Below are 23,716 nucleotides of genomic sequence, written 5' to 3'. Positions count from 1 at the left end.
TTCTCTTTGTTAAAGCCATCCATTTGTGGTTTTTCTCTTATAGAGGTATTAGATAACTAAGACACTCATATTTAGCAGACCATGTTATACCACTTTACCTCTTGCAGTAAACTGACAGTATTTGGGCACACACCCAGGGGGCAAGATATAGTTCTTGCCATCAGGTGACAAGGTCAGGTTGGCACCGAACTCATAGCAACTCAAAGAACAACTGGATGATATCGTTGTGATCCACAGTGTTTTCATTGGCTGATTTTTCAAAATTAAATCATCAGGACTTTCTTCCTAATTTGTCAGTCTGAAGGCTCCAGTGAAATCTGGTCAGCATCATAGCACAAAGCGAGCTTCCACTGGCAGACAGGTGATTAACTGCTCTTGAAGTACATTGGCTGGGAATGAAACCCAGGTTTCCCATACGGAGGACAAAAATTCTACCATTGAACTACCACTGCCCCCGAATATACTGTTAGATATACTCAAATAATATATCAGTGAACAATACAAGACTGCATGTAACTTTGCTAAATGTTTACACAGGCTCTAACTCCTGCAGCCAATGGAACTGGGAGGACTAAAATTATTAGGAAAACCTCACAGCAGAGGGAGACTGGTGCTGGCCTTAAAAGGATGAACAGGTAGAGGCAACAGAAGCACTAGAGGACACTCCAGGGAAGAAACCCACAGAAAGTATGGGCTACGCCAGGAATTGCAAAGTTGAATATGTTTTGTTTCCGTTCTAATTGACCGTTTCCCTTTGTTACTCCAGGGGTTTGTCCACAGGATTTCCTGATAATTTGATAAGGCATGTTACTTTGCCTTAATCTGTTGCATTTTCTAGACCACAGTTTCCTAACCAGTGTGCCCACTATTGATATGCTAACACATTAATCCCTTCAGCCTTCTCTGGCTTTAAGCAGCCTCTTTGGTTAACAGCAGAGTGCAGTACTGATATCAGCATGTTCGAGATGTACTGTAAAGCGAAACATGGTAGAAAAGCTTTCTAGACTATAGGGTGGCAAGTAACATTGACCACGGAGAAGACAAGGGCCCTTTGCATTCTAGACTGTGGCATCAACTTAAAAGAAGTTATCGGAGTTAACATTTTAGTTACTTGCTCTGGGTAAAGCTGCTTTTCCCTTCCCTTCTTCCTTATTTGCATGCTTCCTTCCCTACTTCTATCACCAATGTAGTATTTTCCAGAGAGATAAAGAACGCATATCTAGAATGCGGTGAAGTAATTCCACGTACCTTTTAGCAATGAGGAAATGCTGATGGCACAGTGGTTAAGTGCTACAGCTGCTAACCAAAAGGTCAGCAGATCGAATCTACCAGGTGCTCCTTGGAAACTCTATAGGGCAGTTCTACTCTGTCTTATAGAGTCCCTACAGGGTCACTATGAATCAGAATTGACTTGATGGCAACGGATTTGGCTTTGGGGTTTTTAGCAATGAAGGAGCCCTGGTGGTATGATGGTTAAGAGCTTGGCTGCTAACCAAAATGTCAGCAGTTTGAATCCACCAGCCACTCTTTGGCAACCCTATGGGACTGTTCTACTCTGTCCTATAGGGTATGAGTCAGAATCGACTTGATGGCAATGGATTTCTGGTTTAGCAACGGGGAATAGAAGGAAAACCTGTACATAGTTGGGGTCATCAGGGAAGGCTCGTAGGAGAAATTTGACAGTGGACATTTTTTGTATGGAGATTTTCTGGAAGAACAAGTCAGAGGAACAGCTTGAGAAAAGTCAGGGGCAGTCTGTGCATGAAAGCTGAAGGGTGATTATAATGAAGAAATCAGAGCACTATGGCTTCATTTCTATCCAAGCCTTCAGGTTGAGATAGGTGCTGAAGCAAACTGAACAAGTTGTATTACTTGCCTTAGTTTTCATGAGGGAAGGTATCTTAGTTATCTAGCACTGCTGTAACAGAAATATCACAAGTGGGTGGCTTTAGCAAATAGAAATTTATTTTCTCACAGCCTAGAAGTTCAAATTCAGGGTGCCTGCTCAAAGGGAAGGCTTTCTCTCTGTGTTGGCTCAGGAGGAAGGTCCTTGTTTCTCTTTTGAGCTTCTGTTCCTCGGGAATCTTCCTGTTGCTTAGCATCTGTCTTCCCCCATCTCTACTGGCTTTTTTTTTTTTTTTTTTGCTGCTTCCTTAATCTGCTTTTTTATCTCAAAAAAAGGTTGACTTCAGACACACCCTACGGTAACACTGCCTCATTAACATAACAAAAAAAACATTCCCAAACAGGATTATAACCACAGGTATAGAGGGGTTTATAACATATTTTGGGGGAGTAAAATTCAATCCAAAATAGAAAGTATTGGAGAAGAATGTGGAAGAGTGGACATAAAGGTTAGGAAGGTTATAAATCTACCTTTCCCACTTTGTTCCCACATACGTCCCTAATTTTCATTCTCTCAAAATATTGTTGCCTCTATCCCCCTTTATTCCATTTCTTTCCTAAGCAGGTTCATTTCACACAGCTCTAGAGATAAGCACTGGCTAGCCAGAAGAGGGCAGTATTTGGAAGCGATGAAACAGAAATCCTCCTAGTGCAGTCAGTTTCTCATGTCTGGGTTATTGCAGTAGCAAATTACAAAATGGGTATGCATTTACTCCTGAAATCATACCACGTGACTCCTTCATCTCCCCCTCCCAACTTTTTTAAGGAATAATCATAAATATTTGGGATACCATTAACAAATTGGCTTCCTAACAGGCCATATTTTGGCAAGTTTTCTGAAAAAAATTAAATAGAATATAGAAGGCAAATACCTAGGTATTGTGAGAAGAAAGCACATAGCAATTCAGGAAAAAAAAAAGTGCTTTTCTTAAAGATTATCAGCTCTTATCATGAAGCTGGGCAAGTAGAATTTGTATTCTACCCATTTTCTTTTTCTCAAAATTATTGTATAAGTCATTCATTAACTTTCTTACCACATATTTCTTGAGCACCTGGTAGGTGTCGTGTACTAGCTGAGCAATGGGAGGCAGGCAGTCGATTGCAACAAGGAAGGACATGGGGTCATATAGACTGATGGCATGGGCTTGAAAGAAGCTGGATTTTCCAAGGAGGGGTGAGAAAGTTCAAAAAAAAAAAAAATGGGGAGACTCAATGGTCAAACCTTACTCTAAAGCAAAGATGAGAAGGTAATGGGACAGGGAAACTAGAATTCTGGAAATGGTACATCCAGAATGAAATGAATGAGAATGATGACACACTGTGAAAAATATAACCTATATCACTGAATTGTTTGTGTGGAAAATATTAAATAGGAACCCAATTTGATGTGCAAACTCTCACTTTAAGCACAATAAAACATTTTAAAGAAAGAAAAAGTAACGGGAAAGAAAGGGGACTCTTACCCCACCCCCACACACCACCGTGTCTGGGGTATGAGAGTCGGAAGAGTGTGCTCAGGGGGCAGCTAGGTTTTAGTTAGATTAAGAAGAATTATTTTGAACATTTATGGAAAACACTGGAAACTCTGTGGAGCAGTTCTACTCGGTCCTATAGGGTCGCTACGAGTCGGAAGTGACTCAAGGGCACTGGGTTTAGGTTTTTTGAAAGGACACGGGGCGGGGGGGAGGAGGGGTTGCTGATGCCAGACCATGAAGCTGCAAACAAAGGGTTTTTGCATAGAAAACAGCCGGTTTCATGAGTGTGTGACCTGTGCTTAGAAATCACATTCAGAAGCCCTACGTTTGGTTTAATGCTTTTCTATCGCCATCTTGAAATTCTTAATACTTTTTGGACAAGGGGCCCCACATTTTCATTTTGCATCGAGTTCCGCAAATTGTGTAGCCAGTCCCTATAAGGAGGTGAGTGGTGTGGTATCGTTTGGGGGAAAGTAAGATTAGAGAATTTGCAGATCTATCTGTGGATGAGTCTAGGATGCTTGAATTTCTGATGGTGGTTAAAGTAAACGGGCGTGTAGTGCCTGGAGAGATTAACTCGCCATCAGTAGATTCCAACTTAGAGCGACCCTATGAGATAGAGCAGAGCTGCCACATAGGGTTTCCAAGGCTGTTAATCTTTAGGCAGTAGACTGCCACGCCTTTCTCCGGTGGCGTGACTGATGGGTTGGAATCTCAGGCCTTTTGATTAGCAGCCGAGCGCTTAACGACTGTGCCACCAGGGCTCCATCAGAGATTAGCAAAAAAAAAAAAAAAAAACACAAACCTGTTACTGTCAAGTAGATTCTGACTTACAGCGACCCTATAGATCAGAGAAGAATGGGCCCATAGGGTTTCCAAGGAGCGGCTGGTGGGTTTGAACTCGATGGCACTGGGTTTGGTTTGGTTTACCTTTTGGTTAGCAGCCGAGCTCTTTAAACATGGCGCCACAAGGGCTCTATCAAGAGATTGGTACTGGTGGGTTGTTTTGTTTTTAAGGCATGAGGGTTCATCAATTCTAATTAAAGTTTTCACCTAGAGATTAGTATCTTGGGCATTTTTTGAAGATAAATTGGGAGGTGTTGGGAGGAAGGGTTCTGGAGAAAGAGTTCTCAGGGGACCGCTTATTGTTCTGTGGGTCAGGAGTGGCGACGGCTAACCCAGCGCAGGTGGGGCTCCGAGGCCTCACGTAGGTTCATGGGTACTTGCTGCTCAGTCACTTCCTTTCTAGACCGTGGTGTAAGGTGTTGTGGGGGTACTGAGGGGTTTGCGGACTTCTCTGAAATCCCACTGTGCACAACATTGTATCAGGAGAGAGGTAACCTTACCAGACATCATACAGTCAGTTAAACATTTGAATGTAGTAAAGTACATTAGTCTTTTTCTTTATGCTTTTTGAATGTGATGTCTCGCTTAAAAAGCCTTCCCTTTTTACCACCCAAGATTATACAAGCAATCTTAAATTTCTTCTAACAATTTTTAGTTCTTATAGTCAATCCTTAGTTCCATCTGGAATTTGATTATTATATGGTGCCAGGCGCTCCTTGGAAACTCTGTGGGGCAGTTCTAGTCTGTCCTACAGGGTCTCGATGAGTCGGAATCGACTCGACGGCACTGGGTGGGGGGTTTTATGGTGCGTAATAAGAATCTAGGTCCCTGGGTGGTGCAAACAGTTTGCTCTTGGCTACTCACTGAAAGGCTGGTGGTTCAGACCCACCCAGGGATGCCACAGATGAAAGGCCTGGTGATCTGCTTCCCTAATGATTACAGCCAACAAAACCCTATGGAGCAGTTCAACTCTTAAGATACAGGGTGGCCATGAGTCAGAACTGACTCCACGGCAACGGGTTTGGCTTTTGTTTTTATTTTTAAGTAGTGATTGAACTTTTTTCCCAAATGAAGTCAGTTTTTCCAGCATTTTTTGGTTAGTTTATCCTATGTATAAGAGGGTCTAGAATTGGGCACTCCATTCTGTTCTATAGATCTGTTTTACTCTCTACAATATTATCGCATTGTTTACATGACTGTATCTTTAGAATGTATTGTGATATTGTGTGGCAAAGGCCTAATCCATGGTCTTCTTTTTAAAAATTTTTCTTGGCTTTTCATACTCATTTCTTCTTCTACGTGAATTCTAGAATCAAGCTAGTCAAAGAATATAAATAATTCTACTAGGATATTAATTTGTATACAATCAAAGTGATAAATTATTTTAGTAAGAATCAGTAGTTTTACAATATGGACTCTCTCTATTCAGGAACACAGTTGCCATTTATGTTTAAAATATAAGCCTTCATCCTGAATTCCATTCACCCACTCATCCTAATTTGTTTTGCTGATAACTCAATCTTTTTGTACATTTGCTGCTTTTGTGGAACCCTTGCTATCTCCCTTATCACAGCCATGTGTGTTTCTCAGGTAATTGAGGGGCAGTGAATGCATGTGGAACCGACAGTGTGAGGACAGAAAAAAAACTTCACCTTCAGAAATTTCCTAACTACTAGGAGCTTCTATTCATTTCCTAAACCTATGTTGCTAAATTGAATTGTCTCTTTTCTCAAGGGCTCTAGATAGGATTTGGATAGTTTTGCTTTATACCCTGAAGATGTCCATATCAATATCTCCTCTGTAATCAGAGAGTTAAAATATAAAGCCATATGAAATTAAATGCTAAGCATCATTGCAAATCAATATACCATTGGAAAAGCACTCCACGTAGCTCACTGTACTTTTCAGGAAACTGAAACCTTCAGCAATACCCATCTTGTAAAAAAAAAAAAATGAAAAGAATCTCTATTCAGCCAATTCCTTATTCTCCTGTCCAAGGCTAATCAAGGCATATTATTAATGATATTCCCTTAAAATTGCATCCTGGGAAGTGTTTTCACTTAGGTTTAATGAAAAACACACTTGGAAGCAACTGAGTGCTGTGGAGAAGTGGTTAGTTATTATTCTTGTTTATGAATTAGCATGAGTTTAAAGAGTAGTTAATGCTGAAGGCTAAAGTATTTCTTTTTCATCATTTTTGTTCCATCCAAACTGAAACCAAAAAATTGACAAATGTCAAAGGGTATTTAGCATATAGAAGAAGCCAGAGGTCAGAGATCTGGAATCAGAGATGGTAGACCAAATCATCTGATGAAACCAAGGAGCCCAGCAGGTGGCAATAGAGGCTTTTCTCTTCCCTCCATGTCCAGGCATTGTAAGTCACTTGGCTTCTTAACTCCTCATTAAGGCAAACATACTTTCAATTATCTGTGGTCTCCTTAATGGACCCTGGTGGTGCAGTGGTTAAAGCACTCAGCTGCTAACCAAAAGACTGGCAATTCGAACCCACCAGCTGCTCCGCAGGAGAAAGATGTGGCAGTCTGCTTCCTTAAAGATTTACTGCCTTGGAAACCCTGTGGGGCAGTTCTACTCTGTCCGGTAGAGTCACTGTGAGCTGGAATCAATTTGTCGGCAGTGGTTTGATTTGTTGGTTTTACAGTCCCTTTGTTCTCATGGAAAAATGGGTAGAAGGAGTCAGGGTGAAATAGGAGCAATGAAAGCTTGTACACAAATTCTGAGCCCTTGAGAAGGACTTTGCTTCCCCAAGCCCCTGAAGACTTTTATTCATAAAGAACACGAATGTTTCAAGAACATCTATATACGTTACCACTGGAAAAATTTTGTTTTTCAGTTGGAGGGACGGATAATTAAATTTTAATCATCTATAGCTTTCCACATAGTATTAGAGTTCATGGCAGACCATTTGGTATGGCTTATTATTTCAAAGGGAACTCACTGAAATCCTTGAACTATTCATGACTGTTATAAAAAGTACAAATTTTTAAAACTCCCAAGTTTTTTCATGCAGAGCACTGGGAGAGTTAAGATGTTACTCACAAGGAGGATTTGGAAAAGGAAAGCTTCTGTTTTAGGAGTCAGTAGTATTTCCAGAGCAGTCAAGGAAAAGAAGAGATTAATCTAGAGGATGTTTCCAAAGATCCATCCTGAAAGGAGACAGACACTTCTCTTAGGGTCATTATTTTATTTTGCTTCATTTTTACTTGGTAAAAACAGCTTAGAGTCTGGAGCTTAGAGCTTTAGTTCAAATCCCATCTCCACCAATTAATACCAATGGGATCTTGAGTAAATTACTTATCCTTTTTGTGTCTCCTTTTTTTTTTTTTGTAAAATGGAATTAGTAATAGTATTTACTCATAGGAGCGTTGTGAGGAAAAAATGTAAGGCATTTAGAAGCACTCAACAAAATATTAGCTATTACTGCAGAGACAATTAGTGCTCAGTAATTATCGACTTGTTCATTCACATATCTCAGCCTCCTTGCAGTTAGTTTGAGGCTGCACACCTAATTCTAACCAATGAACTAGAGCAAAAGGGCTGAGGCAATTAATGCTCACTGTGCCTCTTTCGCTGATGAAGAGAACTTGGAGGCCAAGTGTTCCAGGAAGTGCAGATGCAAGATGGAAGAGAGCAACCCAATCCGCATCAGAGAAAGAACAACTTTTGTCATGTTAATCACTGAGATTTCACGGTTAATTTATTACCATAACAAAGCTTGTAATGGGAGACATGAGATTTGATTATTAGTGTTTCTTTGTAAGTATTGGAGCCCTGGTGGTGCAGTGCGTAAGAGCTCAGCTACTAACCAAAAGGTTGTCAGTTCGAATCTACCAGTTGCTCCTTGGAAATGTTATGTAGCAGTTCTACTTTGTCCTGTAGGGTCGCTATGAGTTGGAATCAACTCAATGGCAATGGGTTTAGAAGTATTGTTATTTCTAGATAATGCCTAATAAAATGTCAAGGTAAAATAAGTATTAGACTGACTTCCAGTTCTTCATAATCAGAATGTAACCTCCTTGACAGTGGGGCCTTCATCTTATTTACCATTGAAATTTCAGGACCTAGAATAGTGTATGGCATATCATAAGTGCTAAATGCCTACTTTTTGTGAAGGCACTGAGCATTTTCAATATACATGGCACTCTGCATACATTGTAGAATATCCAGAAATTGAAACCAAGGTCTCTGCCCTCAAGGAGTACATAATCTAAGGAGAAGACAAATAACCTATCTCTTCCCTTTCCTACTCCTCACAAACCAATCACGTTGCTGCCTCAGCTATAAGGTTTAGACACTAATTTATGTCATAGACTGAAGTTCAGATGACAGAGTGCTCAGGGAGGGCTGCAAATAACTGGTGCATTAAAAAAAAAAAAAAAAAATTGCCGTCGAGTCGATTCTGACTCATAGAGACCCTATAGGACAAAGTAGAACTGCCCCATAGAGTTTTCAAGAAGTGCCTGGTGTATTTGAACTGCCAACCTTTTGGCAAGCAGCCATAGTGCTTAACTACTACGCCACCAGGGTTACAAAGAGGGGAGAATATTTCAGTAGGTGAAAGAGAGACAGACAGGCAGACTGACCCAGGTTAGTGAAATAGCTGCAGTAAAGACCAAGGGTTTTAGATATAAAGGTGCAAATGTTAATGAGACAAAGCCAGATGGAAAGAAAAATGCATGTTGTAGAGGAGAAAGAAAAAAAATAGATAATATGGTGGATTCCATGGTATGGTGCCCAGATCCCAGCCTCAGCACTAAAGCACTCATTCCCACAACTTCTGGAGTGTTTATCCTGAAGACTCTCAGATGAGACCACTCTAGAAATTGCCCTCAACAGAAAAGACTCACCAGGCCCAAGGTCTTTTCCCTTTCCCAGGGGCAACCCATATCTAGTGATTGATTTGAAGGTAGAAAGGCCAGGACCTCTGTCTGGCCTTAATAGAAGAACATCTCTGCAAGGCCATCCCAGATCTAGAGCTCCCCGTGCGATTGTCAGAGCCCTTGGTTGTGACTGTATCACAGCCTAACATTCCTCTCTGCCCAGTCCTTCTGTCACTCCCACAAGTCAATCCCCAGAGCAGACCCCAATACGTCCTGCACCCAAACCTCTACCACAAAATCTACTCTATGACAGATAATAAGGATGAGATAAGCTTATGAAGGATCATGAAAGCCAAGAGAGCTTAAATGTGTTGGAGTAGGAAAAAAAAAACAGACTTTAAAGACTTCTGAGGAGGGCAATGACAGGCCAGGAAGAATTTGGCCTGGTAAAAAAAAAGGAGGATAGATGGAGGCAAAGATCATATACTTGGAGAGCCAGAAATTGCTTTAAAAAATTCTGCTGCACTGTCTATGGAGCTCTTCAGTAGAGTTCCACTGTCTAGACCCCAGAACGTTTGTCTGCAAAGTGTCTACTATTTGGAAAACCTCTTAGGACTCTGAGCTACAAGTCTAATGAGCAAAAGGGAGTGAAATTCCTTCCCTGACTCCACTTCAAGTAGGATCATTTGAATTGAGATGAATTTGAGGAGTAGCCAGAGGAGAGGAGTAAGGTTTCTCGAAGAAAAATCTCAGCACTTTGTGACCTTGCACGATGTAGAATTGGGACTGGAAAGGAAAGAGCAGCTGAAAAGTAGACTGAATCCTGATATGAACATATCTGCCTCATTCTTATCAGTCAGATCTTAGTGTTCAGTGGTAGCATTGGTCACAGAATTAAAAGTCAGCTAACAGACGTATTCTATAGAAGAGAGAAAAAGAGAGAGTAACAGAAGCTAAGGCAGATGGCCAAGAGTAGCTAAGTAAAAAAAACTAAGTAGTGATGAGAAATTATTCCAAATATTGATAATAAATATTATTGATTGTCAGAAGTGGTAACTTTTCCACACACAATGTACATAACATTTAGAACTCTTCCCAATCTTCTTTGGCTTTTTGATTTTATAAAGATACTGAAAATACCAAGACATTACATCTTAGAGGTTGATCACATTTAAAAAAAACTACATGCAAAGCTAATAAAGGTCGATGGGAGTCTCGGAAAACTATTATTTTGGCAGGAGTAGTTCTAAAAGTGTTGATCAAATAAATAAATAATTTGAGGAAAAGGTGAGTCTTCCAAAATGTTTTTATAATGGAGCCATTAGCTCACGTGAGCTTAGCATGCTATACCGGTGATCTCAGACTGATCGAGCTGATGTTATAAGACGTAAATGTGGGAATTTATGTATTCAAAAGAAATAACAAAGATGTGACATTCATGTGTGCAATGAATGGTTTTGACACTAATGAGCTTACTAGGATGGGAATTATCTATCGTCTAAGCTCATTCAACAAATATTTCTTGAGCCTTTGCTTTTTGCCAAGCTTCGAAAGAGGGTGATTTTGGCAAGTTTATGAAGAATTATAACTGGTAAGGCTTTCTGAATTCAGGAAGAAGAGGGAAAGGGTAGGAGAGACAAAGGGGAAAAAGAACTAAAACCTGTAACGGTGCAAATCAGAAAAGCTGGATTGACGGGCCACCATGAGAAAAGTTTGCTCAGTGAAATTCCCTGGTGAGTCCCAGAAGACAACAGTGAATCAAGAGATCACATGACTTCTGGGGGCAGAGACTTAATGTGGCATTATGGAGTGGTTAGAAGAATCTGTCTTGGAGTCAGGCCGCCTGAGTTAACATCCCACATCTATCACTACAACTATGGGACTTCGGCTAGGTTTTCTGTCCCTCAGTTTTTGCGTCTGTACAATGAGGTTAATATCAGTACCTCATGTGACTGATGCTGGAAATTCATAAAAGAATTCACTGGGCTCAGCACAAAGCCTAGCAGTCTATAAAAGCCCTTGAATAGATTTGCATGTGCTATATGGTGGTGGATATGCTGAGGAGAGGGATATCACTGGAGAAATGAAAGGGGCGACTGTCCTTGGGATGTAATCATTGAAAACCCCTGCTTAAGCTCCCTTAGGTAACAGGAATGGGAAAATCACCCATCACAAGCAGCATGAAGAACAAAGCAGGGATACATTCTCTTTGGAGTCATTCATCTCCTTGCAGACATCCATCGAGACATGCAATTTCTTTTCTCTTACATTTATAGCTTATGGAGTGTCTCAGTTTGATAGACTGCAGGTACCTTCTGGTGAGACTTAGGCAATTTTCTCAATTTTTGCTTAATAAGAATAATTCACTCCAAGTGCCAAGTCTGCGTAAATAGTTCCTGACAGTTGAAACAGTTTATAAATCCTGAGGAGCTTTTTATTATTCCTTGAAAAACCTTTACACTAACTATCTGTATGCTCTGAGGGCTTGCTGTATGGGAAGGGCCCTCAGTCTAAAGAACAAAAATAGGCAATGTTTTTTGAAAAACAGATATGGTGGCCCGGATGACGGAAGCTTCCTCCTACTCCAAATCTTCAAACTCCCGTTCAGTTTTAGTATACAAAGCAGCAGCAAGAAAAGAAATAAGCCACGTTCTTGGATTTCAGTGCTAACACTGCTGGGTCCTTCCTTACATGACAGGTGACAAATAGCTTTTCTTCTTTTTCTTTCACCCTGGCCCTGACACTTCTGAACTCTTGTTCTTGTGTCTTCTCTGGCCTTTGAGCATAACAAAGCAGTTGCATGTTAAGCAGAGTTAAAGTAGTCTTTGGAATGGTGACTTTGGCTTTCATAAGCTCTAGGTAGGAATAAATTAAAGTAATGAGAAATGATTTAGCTTGGCCCAAATTACAATACATTAAGAAATTGCATTTTCAGGGCATTTCTCATCCCTATTTTCAACATCAAACTCCCACCACACACATCAAGACCAGTTGATAGAAGGGATATCCACCCACCGCCCTCTCTTTTTTAGCTGGACACTTGACTTACTAGTTTTTTGCATGTCTTATTCAATTCTCTTGACATTAACGTGTATGGGGGCCAAGTAGAACATTGGGGGATATGTTTGTATATAACTTTGTTCACATCTTCGTGTATCAATTAACTTAATAAAGGTTCTTACAAAGAAACATTTCAGAGACATGGTATTGGGAGACAGTTCTCCCTGAATTTTGCAAAAGACATACTGGTTCTCCTTTTTTCTGGGCCATCTTTCCAAGGATGTCTGTATAATGAACAGCCATAGAAGATGGAGACAGTGCCTCCCTCTAGAGCAAAGGGCAGGCATGCTTCCTGCCCATTATAAAAGATTCAGTTTCCCTAAGCTCAGGGTTCTTCTCCTGAAACATAACCTACTGTATGTACAGGTGTCACCTGGCTCTCTTCACATTGTTCTGTGGGAATTGGGGGTAAGGGACCAGCATAGAAATGCTGCTACTACTATTTCTGTGAGTAACAAACTGTTCTTCATCTCTGATCAAGTAGTCTTGTGTCTTCTGCACACAGCCATGAAACTAGCCATGAGGCTAACTTGTTTACATGTAAGCAGGTTAAAATGCCAGTACTTGATGTGTCGTTCCAAATTTAAGCTGATGCCAGGAAATTTACTAGTGCGAAAAATCCCTGACAAACATGCTTAAAGTTTTGACCAGTCTAGCCCAACACCAAACTGCTCAGCATGGCCTACTGTTCTCTCAGATTCTAAAACTTATCCTGATATGTGTGTGTGTGACAGCAACTACACTCAATCATCTTTCTCCTTAAATTCTTACTTCTGGAAACTTCTTAAGAGTGAGTGAGAACACATTCAACTCTCCAGATCACTTTTAAAATATTATCAGATCTTTGATCCATTCACTAAGGATTAATCACTAAGGATTAAGCCCCTGAAAATGGCAAAGACAATTTATGTTTAGCAAAAATACAGAAGATGCCTCTCCTTCTATTGTGCACATTGATCCAGTGGGACCTGAAATGAATATGTCACTCTGACTCATTCATCTATTCAAACCAACTTATACATTAATTTAAGAAATATTTTTCAAAGAGGTGAATAAGACAGTCACAGTTCCTTCCATTGCGGAAATTATAAACTAAAGGGAAAGAAAATATTAGAAATAATTACATAAAAATGATTTAATAAGTCATATGAACTATGAAGAAAACGAGTGCTTATGAAGTACTATGAAGCATGATATGAGAGAATGTAATGTGGAGACTTTTTTATTCTCTCAAAATTCAAAAGTTGTATACAGTAGCAAGTAACTACACTACAAAACTTGAAAAATTGAGATCATTTTTCCTTCTTTTTTTTTTCGACTTGGATCTAGCAGGAACGCAGACAGTGACAATCTCTGAGGAGCTAAATCTTGTTGGCCATTATGTAGGAATTAGACGCTGAAGGGAATCAAAGAAAAAAAGAGGCACACTTCTCAAAACATTAAGGTAGACTTAATATCTGAAAGAATTTTCTCATCTTTCCCAGCAACATTATAGGTACATTTAGGTGACTACAGCCTACAGTAGTAAGCATCTGATCTGTTAAGTATTAAAATAAGTCCAGTTGAAATAATAAAAGGGAAAAAACACATAAAACTATGCATTAGTTACAAATATTCTAGGTAAAAATTTCATAAAAGCAGAAACTTATGAAGTTTTCCAAGTAATGCTCAGCCTCATCTAGTTCACAGGTTTTATCTGAGCAGCAATATTGCAGGACAGGATCAACTAGTATTCTGGAGCTGTATGGGATAATCAGAAGCCCTGATGGTCCGGTGGTTAAGTGTTTGGCTGTTAACCAAAAGGTCAGCACTTTGAACCTACCAGCCGATCCATGGGAAAAGATGTTACAGTCTGCTTCCATAAAAATTTACAGCCTTGGAAACCCTATGGGGCAGTTCTGCTCTATCCTATAAGGTTACTGTGAGTCAGAATCGACTTAACAACAACAGTTTTGGTTTGGTTTATGTTAGGGAATAGTCTGTGTGTTCTCTCTCTGTCTCTCTGTTTCTATTTCTTTCTCTCCTTGTATGTGTGAAAAGTTATACATATTTATTTTCTCAATTTTCTTAGTAATTCAAACATAAATGTTTGAATTATTCTAAATTATGCAGATAATTTATTAAAATCTGTACTTCTGTCTTCTGTTGGAAAGGCTTAGTCATAAAATCCAAGAAATGAACCCTATTTTTAAGTGGGAAGGAAAAAAGATTAAGATAGAAAGGGATTTGACTGAGGGATGGCTTAAAAAAAAAAAAAGAAGGTATTATTATGTTCATCTAGATTAAAGGAAACTAATCCAATTGAAGTCTTCTTTTAAGGTTGTGCCAGAAAGGAATTTATTTTTCTTTGTAGTAATGTTAGGACTTGAAATAACTTGCCTAGTAATTAGTTACTTCATGGGAAAGAAAAATCTCATTTGTGTTTGCATTACCAAAACTGAAGGCAAAGAAGCTAAGATGCGTAGACCAGTTTCTTCATCTGTCAGCAATGGTAAATGTTTATCTCTCTTTCTCCCCAGATGCTGCAGGTATACCTAGACGAGTCTGAGATTTTCTGCCAAGGAATACAGGATTGATTCTTAAAATATAAAGTCAAAAGACTGCAATCTTTCTTCCACTTCATCCCTTTGGCAAGATGTGGTTGTGGGTAAAAGATCTTTTTTGTGTAAAAAGCAAGGCTTCGCTGATTATATCGTCTGTGTTTGAGAATATCCCCATGGTGTTCAATTTCTTTCTTCATATCAAAACCTGGAAATTTCTAGCAACTAACAATAAAATCTTGATGTTTCCTGTAGGATTCTTGGTGACTGCTACTACTATACCTGAATTACAGCTTGTGAAATAATATAAGCAACTGACTCATATTCTATTAATAAAGGAAATTCTCCTGCTGAGTTCAAGTCAGTCTCAAAATGTCTAAACAAAGAACAATTGTATTGGGTTTATGATGGAATTCTATTTCTACAAAGATAGAACTAAGTGATACTGCCTTGAGAATTTGGTATAAACTATCTCCATTTAATGGGAGCTGAAACTAAAGCAAATATTTTCTTCTTTAGAACATTATCTTACATATGCAAAAGTTTCCATTGGTAATTGAAGTGCTGTGATTCAATGAGAAAATATAGAATCTGCACCTTGGATGCATTTTTAAGTGGGATAGAGGTGGGGCCCTTGCTGGTTTGTATATCTCCCTGTGTCTCCTAGGGTCATAAGCAGAGAGAAGCTTCCCTTAAGTATTGGTTTTTGGATCAGCCACACCAAAAACAGTTGGGCAACTTTAAAAAATGATACAGGTTTGAGACACCAGTTCCAAGAATTCTCTTTTAGTCAGTCTGAGGCAAAGCTTTGGAATCAGTGTTACTTATTAGTCTTTCATTGGCTTTCAAGCTATGCCATGTTTGGAAGCTTTGAGGTTGAATATATGATTCTGAAGTACAAGGGAGAGCCTGGTTGGAGTCATAAATTAGGAAGCCACAAGATGAATGCAATCACTTAGGAAATAGAAAAGAGAAGAGGTCTCAGATTGAACCCTAAGGTTCTCCAAAATTTTGGAGATTGGGGAGCGGAGAGGATCTTGCAAGGAGTAAGAAAAGCCAGTGAGGTAGGGGGGAAACCCTGTAATTTCGTCTTCGACCTGTGGTATTTAGGATTTCTTAGATTTTTTTTTTTAATCATTATTGATTTCTAATTTAAATTGTGGTCAGAGAATATACATTGTATACTTTAGTTCCTTTTAATTTTATTGAGACTTATTTTATGGCTCAGCATACGGTCTATCTTTGTCAGTATACTATGAGCATTTGAGAAGAAAATGTGTATTCTCTAGTTTTTGAATGTAGTGTTCTATAAATGACATCAAGATTTATTTTTGTTGCTCAGATCTTCTATATCTTCACAGGGTTTCTGTCTAGTTGTTCTATCATTTGCTCATAACCCATTGCCATTGAGACAATTCCGACTCATAGTGACCCTATAGGACAGAGGGTAACTACTCCATAGCGTTTCCACAGAGCAGCTGGTGAATTCAAAGCGGCAACCTTTCGGTTTGCAGCCATCTCTCAACCACTGTGCCATGAGGGCTGCTGATAGAGGGATGTTAAAATCTCCCATACTACACAGTTCACCTGAGACTCGTGTAGGCTTATACTGAGAATTAGGGGATGCTCCTCTTGCCATTCTGGGATTCCACTCTCACTCTCCAGCCCATGGAGACTCATTTTCCTCACCCCTCTGGCCAGAAATATGGGATACTCTTGGAATTTTAGCTGCTTACAGTACTGCTGCTGCTGTAGCATTCCAAGACCAGGGCCTTCCCTGGGGGGCAAAGACATAAGAGAAGAGAGAAAAAATTGAGAAATTTATCCCTATGCAGTCACTTCTTCAAGTTTTTACTCCCTTCCACAATCTGCCTACTTCGTTTACTCTTCAGAGTCCTCAGGTAGCTGTTTGTTTGTTGTTGTTTTGTTTTTGTATTTTTGTCCAGAGTTTTTCATTGTAATCAGTGACAGGGATGGAGCATAGGGAATTTATGCCATCATGCTGGTACCGGAACTTCCAAGAAGTTCTTAACTTTACATAGGAAAAACTTCCATCTTTTCACCAGGGATTCTGAATTTTGCGTTTTGTCCAATAAGACCTTCCTCATCCCAAGAATATTAAAAGATAGCTTTTGACTAGATTTTCCACTTTGCTGATGGTGCTAGTCTATTCCATTTTCAAACATCTTCTTGATGCAATCTTATTAATTTATATTTTTCTATGAAAGTCTACCATTTTGATTTTCAACATTACTTAGTGTAAACTCCTGAGATTCACCTTTCAGCCAAGATTGGGCAGGCCTGTGAAACAAAATGAGACCAACAGAGCACACCAGCCCAGGGGCGAGAACTAGAAGTCAGGAGGGAACAGGAAAGGTGCTAATAGGGAATCCAAGGTTGAGAAGGGAGAGTGCTGACATGTCAATGGGTTGCTAACCAATGTCATAAAACAATATGTGTACTAACTGTCTAATGAGAAACTGGTTTGTTCTGTAAACCTTCATCTAAAGTACAATAAAAGAAAAAAGAAAAAAATTATTCAGTGTAAAAATGTTCTCTTATTGCTTTAAAAATTCCTGTATTTGACCTATTCCACAGTTTCTAGTTTTGATCTCTGTATCATTCTAATTTCTTTTATTCTTGATCAGACTTCTCAAAGGTTTGTTTCTTATAATGACATTTTCAAAAAGACAACATTTGATTTTACTGATATGCTTTGTATTGCTTTTATTTTCCATTTAATTAATTTCTATTTCTATCCTTTGAACCCCTCACTTCTACTTTCCTTGGGTATGTTTCCTCTGGCTTCTTGTGTTCTAGCTTATTGTCATGGATTGAATTGTGTCCCCCAAAAATATCTGTCAACTTGAGTTCCCAATATTGTGTGATTATCCATCATTTTGTCATCTGATGAGATTTTTCTATGTGTTGTAAATCCTACTTCTATAATGTTAATGAGATGGGGTTAGTGGCAGTTATGTAGACTCAATCTACAAAATCTACAATTTAAGCCAATATCTTTTGAGGTATAAAATAGAGAAGTGAGCAGAGAGACAGGGGGACCTCATGCCACCAAGAAAACAGCACAGGGAGCAGAGCGCATCCTTTGGACCTGAGGTTCCTGTGCAGAGAAGCTCCGAGACCACAGGAAGGTTGATGACAAGGATCTGCATCCAGAGTTGACAGAGAGAGAAAGCCTTCCCCTGGAACTGGCACCCTTAAGTTGGACTTCTAGTGTACTAGACTGTGAGAGAATAAACATCTGTTTGTTAAAACCATCCACTTGTGGTATCTCTGTTAGAGCAGTGCTAGATGACTAAGACACTTGTTTTCTAGCTTCTTACATTCTCTAGTTTCTTTCTCTAGCTTCTTATGTTGAGTATTTGCTTCATTTATATTTAATATTTATTTTATTAAATACTTTTAAGCCTAGTTTTTTTCCTTCTGATTATCATTTTGCATGTTTTTAAATTTCCAAGCAAATAGATTTTCCTGTCTTAGTTTCTTTCTCCCTGCTCACTCCCTCCCCCATCGTTTTGGAGTTAATTTTCTATTTTATTTCATTTTGGTTTGAGGATGTGACACTACAGGTTCTGATTTGGGGAGTTATTGAAATTTTATTTTTAGCCTAATATGTGATCTCCTGTTGTGAACGCACCTTACGTGTTTGAGAAAATGTTCTCTTTACAAATGCGCATCTATTTGTTCAAACATATTGTTATGTCCTCTATATGATCATATTTTTTTTTTTTTTTTTTTACCGATTTGTTGACTTCTGAGAAATATTTTTTCAAGTCTCCCAAGTTAGGTTATTTTCTTGCTGCTGGACTGGTCACAGAGTATGCATCCCAAAGCACCTATGGATTGTACTTTTCATGACTTTCCACAGCCTCTGGAACCGGCTCAGTGTTTCAAAGGGAGAGATCTGGAAAGACAATGCCCAAAGGTCATTAATGCAATGCCTGTTGTATCAGCTCTTTGCTTCCCTAGCTAAAGCCAGATCAGCAGTACACTTGGCTAGCTAGCCTCTCTCTCTGGAGGTAACTGCATGTAATTAACAAGCAAGGCAGCCTGTCCATATGGGACACTATTTGTAAGAGTTACTTGATGTGAAGAAGAGGAAAATGGAAATTCCCTGGTGAAAATCTTTGTATTATACTCAGAGCACTCATTTACTTCCATAAGAGACAAATTTCTAAACTGTTAACAACTGAACAACTTTGACAATGGTATCTACTTTTCAAAGGAAGACAGGTTGTGCTTGTAAAGACTTTGAAAATGCCATGGCTTCAGAGAAAATTTTTCTAAAGTAAATTAAAGTTTGTAGTTCACAGAAGGAGCCCTGGTGGCACAGTGGTTAAGCACTCGGCTGCTAACCAAAAGGTCAGTGGTTCAATCCCACCAGCTGCTCCACTGGAAAAAGATATGGCAGTCTGCTTCTGTAAAGGTTTACAGCCTTGGAAACCCTATGTGGCAGTTCTCCTCCATCCTATAGGGTTACTATGAGTCAGAATCAACTCAACAGCAACAGGTTAGATTTCAGAGTATATTTACATACATTAATTTATATTAGTAATTATCCTGTGAAAAAAAGTAAGAAAGATATGATTAGCATCTCTATTCTGATATCCACTGAGTACCAAGGATCAGAAATGATTCATTCAAAGTTATACAGCTAGTAAATAATGGAGCCAGTATTGGAATACATGTCTTATGACGCTAAGTTTCAAGTTATTTTCTCTTTATCATAGCAGTCTCCTACAACTTCAATTCAATTTCTATGGCAAAATTCTCCTTGGGTTCCAATTCAAATGTATGATGACATTTTGAAAATGAGGAATTCTTCAAATGTAGTTGTCGAATAAATATTGGTCGCTTTTAAGGGAGTGTGCTAGATCTCCTCCAGCTGCCTGTTTTACCCTTTCCACCATGCTCTGAACACCAGGAGGCTGACTTAACTACAATGTCATGGGCTTCCTTGTCCTCTGACTTTTGATAGGGTTGGCCAATAGGAGCACCACCAGGAGACTCAGGGAAGGAGGAGAGTGAGATCCAGGCATATATTTCTCTCACTTCCTCCTCTCAGATTGCTGTGAGCTGGCCATATACCGTAACTGAAGATTCTAGTTCTTGTAAAGGGGCCTTTTTACCCAGTTCTTTTTTTCTCTGTGTTTAAGTAGCATTTTCCTTCCCTTGCCCTCTCTGGCCTAGAGTGGAAGTTGTTCCCTATTGTTACTTACCCCAAGTACCTCACCATCCCTTGTGGTTTCCCCACACCCTGCCATGCCTTTGTAAATAGTCCTTTCCTTAAACGATCCTCAAATTATCTAATTTAAATGTGCTATCTGTTTCTTGCAAGGACGCTTACTGATAAAGGGAACATACTACTCTTCAAGTATATAGCTTAAGTAAAAAAAGATGGGGCGAAGGGACAAGCCAAGCCAAAAGCTATTCATATACTAACATCTGATTAATACAGTTTTGGAAAGGAGTTGGCTCTTTTAATATATTCTTCATTGGGGATTACACATTTTTTGGACCAAAATCATAATCAGATCCAAAAGATTTCTGATACTTTATATGTTGTTAATAACATTTAACAGTAACAGAAAAAGAAAAACAGCCATTTCAGTTTCCAAAGAAGAGAGAAAAACCAGTGCATTGCTCCTAAATCATTGTTTTTCCGTGCAGATGTCTTTGCCCCACCACCCTTAGAAGAGTTAGATTCCTCTGATCCTGTTGCTTTGGCTAATTAAAGCAAGCATGGGAACTACAAAGGCTCGCTTCCAAAAGTTAGTGTAAAGAGAAAGTGGAGTTAATGATTGATTACATGTTAACAAAAGGATTGAAACAATGGATTTCCAGCAGGCGTCTACGTGTGCATGAGTGTTCACAAACACAGGCATACATATACACATATGACCAGAAAAGAAAACCAGAGGAGAAAATGGTATGAGTCTCAGAATTCATTGTGGTGCTTAGGGACTAAACAGGAATGGAGGCTATTATTTTCCTCTGAGCCAGAGCAGGGTGATATGCTGACATGTTTGGTATTTTCTGCCAGTTGGCCACAATTAGGGTGGGTGGGAAAATACGCTTCATTCTCATTCCCCTCCCTTATTCCCCTGCCATGGGTTAATTTTTAACATAATGCCATAAGGAATATTATAATTCAAAAAATAAGAAGGGAGTCAAGCTGCATAATCACTTAATCAATATAGGATAAGTTTCTACTGCCAACGTGCAGAGGAGCTTCGTCCTCCAGTGGATTTGTTTTTCCATTCTTTGTACAGAAGTAAATCTGACTATATTGTTCTGTTTGCATTTTAATAAGAATGGAAATTGAAAACTGAAATATAATGGCTGAAGTTACTGAAGAATAGGAAGTGGAGAAAAATAAGGCTGGGTTTTTCATGCTAACAATTTTCCATTTTAAAGAAGTCTCCCTGTAGTCATCCAAGATAAAGTGGTCCACTAGAAATTTCAGTTTTAAAATTCATGTCCTTGCACAATTATTCTGGGTTGCTATTTCCTTGGTTCAGTTTTAGCTGTGTAACAGATACTTCCCAAGACCGCCAACTTAGGGGTACAGGCATAGAACAAATTAATAGCAAAACAGTTTGTGGGTCATCAGCCTTTTTAGAAATTTGAAATGAGGGAGATGAGAGTAAGCACTTAGAAACTAAAATTATGATCACTAAATTAACATATTTTCCTAATTTCTAAAAGTAAAGAGAAGTAGCTATATTTAAAATAAAAGTTGATCTACTGAGAACCAAATGATTCAAAATATTATTTAGCATTATAACTACAATTGCTATTTGAACAAAAAATAGTCTGTTTCTGTCAGAAAACATGGCAAAGAAATTGGACACGGACATTAAAAGCAGAAAAGAAAAATTGCATGAAAAAAGACCAAATGTGTTGGCTTGATGATAAACTGCATAATGACTTACTAAACTGACAAGATGGCAGCAGGAACCTTCATACTAATATCAAGCAGAGAGGAATTCAAGCTGAAAGTGTTAAGTTGGTAATAATGCTAGTTAAAATCCACAAAGATGTTATAAGCTTTATAATTCCTTTCTAGCCAAAAAAAAAAAAATTACTACTGACAAAATCTAAAATTACAGGGAATAAAGGGTAAATTTACAAGAACACAATGATAGTGGGAGATGACATTTCACTTTCAATCCTGTATGAACCAAGAAGACAGAAGTTAGCCATGAATACGAAAGATTTAAATAATATTTTAAAGAGTAAATTAACAGGTATGTGTATATCAAATGCCAAACCCTAGAGCCAAGTGCATTTTTTTTTAAGGATTCATAGATATTCCCAGAAACATCATATTTTTCAAAAATACAAAAAAACCTACTAGGCATATCACCAAGAAGACATTCAGGCAGCTAACAGACACATGAGGAAATACTCTAGATCACTAGCCATTAAAAAAAAAAAAAAGCCATTAGAGATATGCAAATCAAAACTACAATGAGATACCATCTCACCCTGACATTACTAGCACTAATCAAAAAAACAGAAAATAACAAATGTTGGAGAGGTTGCCAGCATTTGGAACTCTTACATACTGCTGGTGGGAATGTAAAATTGTACAACCACTGTGGAAAACGAAACGGGGCCGCCTTAAAAAGCTAATAGAAATACCATACAATTCAGCAGTCACATTACTAGGAATATCTCCTGAAGAAATAAAAGCTGTTACACAAATAGATATATGAACATTCATGCTCATTGCAGCATTATTCACAATAGCAAAAAGATAGAAACAACCTAAGTGGCCATCAGCAGATGAATAGATAAACAAATTATGGTACATGCACAGAAGGGAATACTACGCAACAATAGAGAACAATGATGAATACGTGAAACATCTCAAGACACGGATGCATCTGTAGAGCATTGTGCGGAGTGAAAAAATCAATCACAAAAGGACAAATATTGCATGAGACCACTATTATAAAAACCAAGGAAAAGATTCACATAGAGAATAAAATAATCTTTCATGGTTATGAGAGAGGAAGGGATAGAGAGGGGAAATCACTAACTAGATAGTAGACAGACAGTGTTAACTTTGGTGAGGGGAAAGATGACACACAATATAGGGGAAGTTCAGCATAACTTGATCAAGGCAAAGTCATAGAAACTTCTTAGACACATCAAAATGCCTTGAGAGACTGGGTTCTTGGGGCTGAGGGTTGGGGACCATGATCTTTCAGGACTTCTAGGTAAATTGCTATAATATAGTTTATAAAGAAAATGTTCCACCTCCTACTTTGGTGAGTAGTGTCTGGAGACTTAAAAGCTTGCAATGGCCATCTAAGATTCATCTATTTGTCCCATCATGTTCAGAGCAAAGGAAAATGAAGAAAACCAAAGACACAAGGAAAATATTAGTTCACAGGACCAATGGAGCCCTGACGGCATAGTGGTTAAGAGCTCAGCTGCTAACCAAAAGGTCAGCAATGCAAATCCACTAGCCTCTCCTTGGAAACCCTATGGGGCAGTTCTACTCCATCCTATAGGATTGCCGTGAGTTGGAATTGACTCAACAGCACCTAACAACAGCAATAAAGGACTGATGGACCACCTGAACCACAACCACCACCAACCTGAGCCCAGAAAAACTAAATAGTGCCTGGCTACCACCACTGACCACCCTGACAGGGATCATAATAGAGGGCTCCAGACAGAGCAGAAGAAAAATATAGAACAAAGTTCAGATTCACAAAGAAGACCAGACTTACTGGTCTGACAGAGACTGGAGGAACCCCTGAGACTATGGCCCCCTGACACCCTGTTAACTCAGGTCTGAAGCCACACCTGAAGTTTGTATTTCAGCCGAAGACTAGAGAGGACTGTAAAACAAAAAATAACACACATGGGTAGCGTGCTTCTTAGTTCAATCAAGTGTGCAGGACCAAATAGGCAGCACCTATCCAAAAGCAAGGACAAGAAGGCAAGGAGAAAGAGGAAAACTGGACAAATGGACGCAGAGTGCCCAGGGTGGAAAGGTAAAAGGGGAGAGTGC

The 23,716-nt window shown here is 39.0% G+C and overlaps 1 protein-coding gene across 9 annotated transcripts in view; it reads left to right on the top strand.

Annotated features, from left to right (window-relative positions):
- Nucleotides 1-14,885, top strand: part of LOC126069927 (zinc finger protein 474-like) — a 106,342-nt gene extending 91,457 nt beyond the window's left edge. For 8 of the 9 annotated variants that reach the window (XM_049873584.1, XM_049873583.1, XM_049873582.1 and 5 more), the window contains one exon: nt 14,644-14,885. In XM_049873584.1, coding sequence (XP_049729541.1) covers nt 14,644-14,662 — 19 coding nt within the window. In that variant the 3' untranslated portion in view covers nt 14,663-14,885. Of the gene's footprint in view, nt 1-13,456; nt 13,616-14,643 lie in introns of those variants that run through there. The other variant, XM_049873587.1, reaches the window with a different exon arrangement.
- The last annotated feature ends 8,831 nt before the right edge of the window (nt 14,886-23,716 follow it).

Source organism: Elephas maximus, chromosome 2 (genome assembly GCF_024166365.1).
Source record: "Elephas maximus indicus isolate mEleMax1 chromosome 2, mEleMax1 primary haplotype, whole genome shotgun sequence".
Lineage (NCBI taxonomy): Eukaryota > Metazoa > Chordata > Mammalia > Proboscidea > Elephantidae > Elephas > Elephas maximus.
This window is presented reverse-complemented; position numbering and strand designations above follow the sequence as displayed.